Here is a 6,000-nt window from a genome sequence, read left to right as displayed (position 1 = left end):
GTCTTATTTCACTGTTTTCCGTGTGGTATTTTGGTTTCAGCTCATTACCATACCTTCCAAAGCTTCTGATTCATTCACCCTGAATCATGCAGATCAGTTTTTTTTTGCCACAGGAGAACATCTGCGCTGCAAAGTGACAGAGACGGGGCCGACAGCAATCGCTATTATAACATGTTTATTGAAAACCTTTTGTTGACAGGCATAGTTTGTCAGGCACAGAGAGAAAGAGAGAGACTGAGAGAGAGACGTAGAGGAAGAGAAAGTCGTGAAATAGTCGGGGTTTTTTTGTTGCGTTTTTTTTTTCTCTTTCGAATCCCAGCGGGAGGAGTTTGCCCAGAGGGGCTGTTGTTGTTGTTGTTGTTGTTGTTGTTGTGGTGGAATGTTACAGAGGATTCATCATGATCAAAAACATCGCAACAAACAAGCTATGAATTACAAACAAAAACACAAACAAAAGTCACATAATGCCAAATGGTTAGTTCCACCTTTCTATGTTAGAGCACAGAGGGAAGAAAAATAAATTAAAAGAAAAACTGGGGTTTCTGTCTCGCTGTTGCTGCAACAAGCCGGATGTGGAATGCAAAAAAGGAAAACAGCCGCGTAAAAGCTACAGGTCAAGCTGTAAATTAATCAGGACCGACCGGTTAGAGTCAATGAGAAGTAGAGTCGAGCAGGAAATTAAATATAATATGCAAAAAAAGAATAATTTTTGATAAATCTGGAGGGAAAGATCTGGATCCTGATTATCCGGAGGGCGAATAAAACACAGAATAAATAAACGAATCCGACCACAGCTGGTTCCAGGTCAACTGTACATACAGTAAGAAGCCCTCCTCTTAAATATATCCAGCTAAGAAAACACTCTTAAATAGCTTTGTTGTTTTTAACGCAACTTGCTTTTTTTTTTTTTGCAAATAAATCAGTGTTGATTTTTTAAAATTTCTGCGACAGTGAAAACAGCCTCAGAACCGAACCTCTTCACTTAAATGTGTTATTTAATTCAGAAGAAATGATCAAAAGTCAGGATTTTCAAAATAAAATGTCAACTTTTGCTGCTGCCACATGTTAAAAACAACAAGACAGAACAACAGAGAGAGAGACGGGGAGAGCTGGACAAGGAGACAGCAAATAAAATAAAATAATAAGAGGATAAACTATGCCAGGAGCAAAGCGCATCTAGTCAGATTACTACTCTACATCATCATCATCATCATCATCATCATCATCATCATCATCATCATCATTTTCTTCTTCTTCTTCTTCTGGCTCTTAAATGAAAAACACTGAAAAAAAAAAAAAGCAGACAGCTCTGAGTAAAAACACTCTCACCATAGGGAAAGCTTTTACCCAGCATGGAAGAATAAATAAAACCAAAACAGCATCCGTTTCATTAGATCCATCCAACCTTTTGCAGAAGTGCCTCTTCTTTTTTTTTTTCTTTTTCGTCTGTTTTGTTCACTTTAAAAAAAAAAAATAAAATCAGGCTAAAATTTGCATAACCTGCTTCTAGAATCTAAATGCTTTTTTTCTTTCTTTACAATTATACATTCAAAGATGATCTGATCTCCTTTTGCTGTTCGCTATAAATGACCCTCCAGGCACTTTGTTAGATTTTGGGGCCAAAACTGTAACTTAAAAAACCTCCAATAACTTTATTTATATTTTTGTTTACTTTCCAAAGGCCTTGATTCTGCACATAAACCGCTAATTAAAAATCCACCAGCGTAGCAACAGATTGAAACACAAATCGTCACACGTTTAAGTACTTTAAACAGCAGGGCGGTGATTTTGTTAAGTGATTTCTCAGTTAAGGCCGTTGCAGAGGAACCAAACGGATTTTATCATCATTTAGCAGCGAATGACTTTCTGAACGTTAATATTGTTTTTTTTTTCTTCCCTTTTTGCGACTTTTAAAAAAACAGACTCTGTAAACATTTTTGTTGTTATTTATTTGGGGAGTCAGCTAGAGAGACGACTGCATGTCATAAAAAACAAAAAGTAAAAGGTGGAGATAATCCATTTGGCAAATCCCATGATCCTTTGCTGCACACCTACATTGAACAGTGCAGCGTCCGGATATCTGGAGAACTCAAATAAGACTAATTTGGCACTTTTTTTTTTCTCAGCAAACTTGAACCCACCGCACACTTCAGAGTCTCCTTTTAACAAACCGATATATTTATATATATTTATATATAAACTGTATATATATTTTCTTTTTTCGCCGTTTGACGTGTGAGTCGCGCAGCTTTGCCTTCATTTTCAGTATTAATACTATAAGAGCAGCGATAACATCTCAAGCATCCGGGCAGGTTTCTTTTTGTTTTTTTTGTTTTTTTTTTTGTTTCACTCAAGCACAAACAGCTTTTACATTTCTGCCTTCCAGCTGATGTTTTTTTTTTTTAAATTTATTTTTATTGTACGTCTGTGAGTGCAAGTGCTCGGTGTGTCGCTCGAGCACGTTTCGTCCGTTCGCGTCGACCCTGTGACCTTTAAGAGTTTAGAGACCGAAGCCTTCAGAAGCGCTTTTAAGAAAAAATCCACCTTTAACTGTTTAATTTAAAGAGAGGAAAAAGAAAAGCAGCTGCTGGAGGTTTAAGTGGAGCAACTGGGTGCTTTTTGTGAGTTTTTTTAAATCAGATTTTTCGGTTCAGAATTAAAGAGCAAGAGCTTATTTCTACACTGCAAAAAAAAAAAAAAAGTAAATAAACTGAAAAGTGTGACAAAAATGATATTAAAAAAAAATGTTGGAATACGGTAATGTTTAAAAACTTTAAAAATAGTACAAAATAACGGCAAAAATCTGTAAATAATGATAGTTTTAGCTGAAGTACAGTAAAAGTTGTGTGATTTCATGGTCAAACGTTAAAAACACACATTTTTGTTGTGAATATTTTTTATAGTTTATCTGTAAATTAATACTTTTTTAATGGGATTTTACGAGTAATATAATAATTCAGTTTTTAAAAAAAATTCACAAGTTTTCTGTCCGAAATATACATACTTTTCTTCCAAAAAAAGTGGAAAACAACTGTGAAATAATTTTTTTCTGGTTAAATTAAGTCAAAAATAGTCTAATTTTACAGTCAACTGCTGTAAAAATACAGATTTTTGATGTAGACTTTGTTTAAAATTTTGTTTTTACAGTTAACATGTTAATTAATACTTTTTTTCCTGTGAATTTATGAATTATTATCTATAATTCAACAAAACAGAGAAAATCTGTCAACCAACAGATCATTTTTCACATGATTACAGTTAAAAACGGTTAAAAACATCGACTTCTTCTTTTCTTTTTACAGTGTAGATCCATCCTTAAAGTGGCCAGAAGAGCAAGTTCTGCGTTCTAACTGGACTCCAAAGCCCAGAATGCATTGCGGCAAAAACATGGAGCAAGTTTGGGGCAATAGAGAAATGCATTTTAAAATGTTCTTAGTTTGTTCTTTAGCCATTAAAACCACTTGTTCTTTAGCATATTTTCACATTTTTCTTAATGCCACGAGCACATTATAGCTGATAAGTGCAGAAAGGCATGCTGGGAACTGTAGTTCACCATTAAAATCTACCTGAAATGGCTCATTCACTAACTTTTCTATTATTCGAAAACGTTGGAAAACAGTCAAAATAGGAGGATTTTTCCTTAAAAACGCTGCCGAGGTTCCCTGAAGGCTTCTCCTGATTCACAGCTAGTCGTTGTTCGTGACGTTCAACACGCGTTAAAGTACTTCAGTCGCACTAGAAGGTCTCTCTGGTATCTTGAAGCGCTGCGTTTTCTTGCCCAGCAAGAGCTAACCGTTGCCATCGTATTGCAAACTTATTCCACACCAGAATTTGAACTCCAATCGTAAATCGCCTGTCGTACATTCTTATTCTCTCTCTCTCTTTTGTTTTTTTTTGTTTTAAACTGTAAACAAACCAATAATAAAAAGATGGATCGAAAAACCAGAGGAGTTGTGAAAATAACGGTTGTAAAATAAGTTACCAAAAAAAACAAAACAACAACAAAAAAAAGAAATAAAAATCTTTGCGTACAGTACTAAAATCCTAAACTAGACCTTTCGAACTTAAGAACCACATGTTAAGTCTATAAATATCTTTACAAATATACACGTTAATTATTCAAATAAACCTTTTTTCTGATTAAATGTTTTACACATCATGACAGTGTCTTCTAGACTGCGACGCTTCCATCCTAAAACAAATATCTTAAAAAAAAAATGTAGTTTTTTGTCTTTTAAGTACATGGCTGTGGACAGCAATATCATACATATTTGCATTTATATATTTACAATAAATCACTTTCTAGATACATTAAAAAAAAAACAACCTCCGAATCTCACTGTTCTTATTACTGAACGGCCCTGAAGCGTCGCCTCACGCGATGAGGAATCTGTTCCATGATTATCACAAAAAGCCGGATGCTAAAATGCGACGATACAAACACGCGGGAGTAAAAACACGCCATCCTGTCTTGGAAGAATGAGTCCCGTCATCGAGTCGATTCTGGCGTCTGCTGGTTGGTTTTTCTCGCGAACTTTCAGGGCTCCGAGGATTTAAAAAACAAACAAAAAAGTCGCCCGCCTACTGGATCGCCAATCAGTCGCTCATCATCAATGCCCTTCATTTCCTCCCCCTTTACATCCTTGTTTCATTCAGTCAGGAGGTTTTTGTTTTTTAAAATCCCAGTAGGCACGGAATGGTTTCACCCCACAGATTGTCCGTAACAAAAGACTGGCCCGAGTACAAAAATAGAATTTTTTCTGAAAAGGAGAACAAAAAAATAATCCTTCAACGTTTAAGGAGTCTTTGAGGGGAGAGTTTAAGACGAGTCGAGGAGCTGAAGGAAGTATTGCATGCTGAGTTTGTCCGGGTGTGGCGGCGGCGGTGCTCGAGTCGCTCAGAGGTCGATCCGTCAGCGTCCCTCCGGCGGCTCTACGTCCGAATCGCCCCGTTGCTGGGCAGCTGTTTGGGAAGACAGGGCTCCTCGGGCAGCGGGTCGTGGGCGAACACCGAGTCGTCCCCCGAGGAGCAGGTGCTGTTGGAGTCCTGACAGGTGGGCGAGTACTGCTCGAAGGGCACCGACAGGTCCAGGTACTCCTGTCAGGGCAGGTTAGACCGAGGTTAGACGTCACACCCCTGCTGTTTGTCACAGTTTCCTTTAGTGTCACCTTTATTTCTACCATAATAACACAGATAAACAGCTGAAATAGGCTTTAAACTCTGTTTGGTAGTTGAATTTCAATCTTCCAAACTTAAAAACTCAAATTTACACCACTTATCAGAATCATAAAGAGTTAAAGCAAAAAGAATAACTGAGTTTTAAACTCTCTGATGGTCCTTGAACTATTCATGTGTAACTATTCAAGCTTTAATTAACCAAATTTAAGCTTAAAATCATGATATTTCAGTAAAAACGCTTTATTTTCCATGCCTCATTTTTTTAAAAAAATGCCAAAAACAAGCAGTTTATCGAACCAAAGCGTGTAAAAACCTAAAAACTCTCCTGTCAGCATTGCAACTGAGAATGACTCAACAACAATCGACTTTATATTGTGTTTAAAAATGAGCCCACAGTGAGTAAAAAACACCCATAGACAGGTTGGATTTCCTACATTGTTTAAGTATTTCTTAAATGTTAATGAGAAACACAGGTCGAGGTGATGAACTAAACGCTTGATTTCTTTGGCTGTTGATCTGAACTTGTGTTTTTAGCAACACGTTGCACTGATCCAAGGTGAAACTAAACCGTAAACGCTGTAGTTTTCCTGCTTTTATCCCCGTTATCGTGCTGAACGGCAGCTGTGGAGGGAGACTCACATCGGTGGAGGTCATTGATAAAACCCGGTCGTGATCTTCCACCAGCTGCCTGAAGGTCGGCCTCTGCGACGGCACGGCGTGCCAGCACTCCCTCATGATCATGTACCTGGAAACCAAACGGCACGGTTCGGTTTAACTGCGTCTCATTGGATAAAAATGACATATTCACAGCAAATATTCTCA

General features: G+C 37.3%; 1 protein-coding gene across 6 annotated transcripts in view; it reads right to left on the bottom strand.

Moving 5' to 3' along the window:
* Positions 1–3,887: 3,887 nt before the first annotated feature.
* Positions 3,888–6,000, bottom strand: part of fgfr3 (fibroblast growth factor receptor 3) — a 99,116-nt gene continuing 97,003 nt past the window's right edge. For all 6 annotated transcript variants that reach the window (XM_008289589.1, XM_008289583.1, XM_008289584.1 and 3 more), the window contains exons 17-18: positions 5,818–5,923; positions 3,888–5,097 (exon numbers count right to left, since the gene is read on the bottom strand). In XM_008289589.1, the coding sequence (XP_008287811.1) occupies positions 4,933–5,097; positions 5,818–5,923 (271 nt within the window). In that variant the 3' untranslated portion in view covers positions 3,888–4,932. The remainder of the gene's footprint in view (positions 5,098–5,817; positions 5,924–6,000) is intronic.

Source organism: Stegastes partitus, unplaced genomic scaffold, assembly GCF_000690725.1.
Source record: "Stegastes partitus isolate 25-593 unplaced genomic scaffold, Stegastes_partitus-1.0.2 Scaffold623, whole genome shotgun sequence".
Lineage (NCBI taxonomy): Eukaryota > Metazoa > Chordata > Actinopteri > Pomacentridae > Stegastes > Stegastes partitus.
The sequence above is the reverse complement of the archived record's forward strand: the minus strand, read 5'-3'. Positions and strand labels throughout refer to the sequence as shown.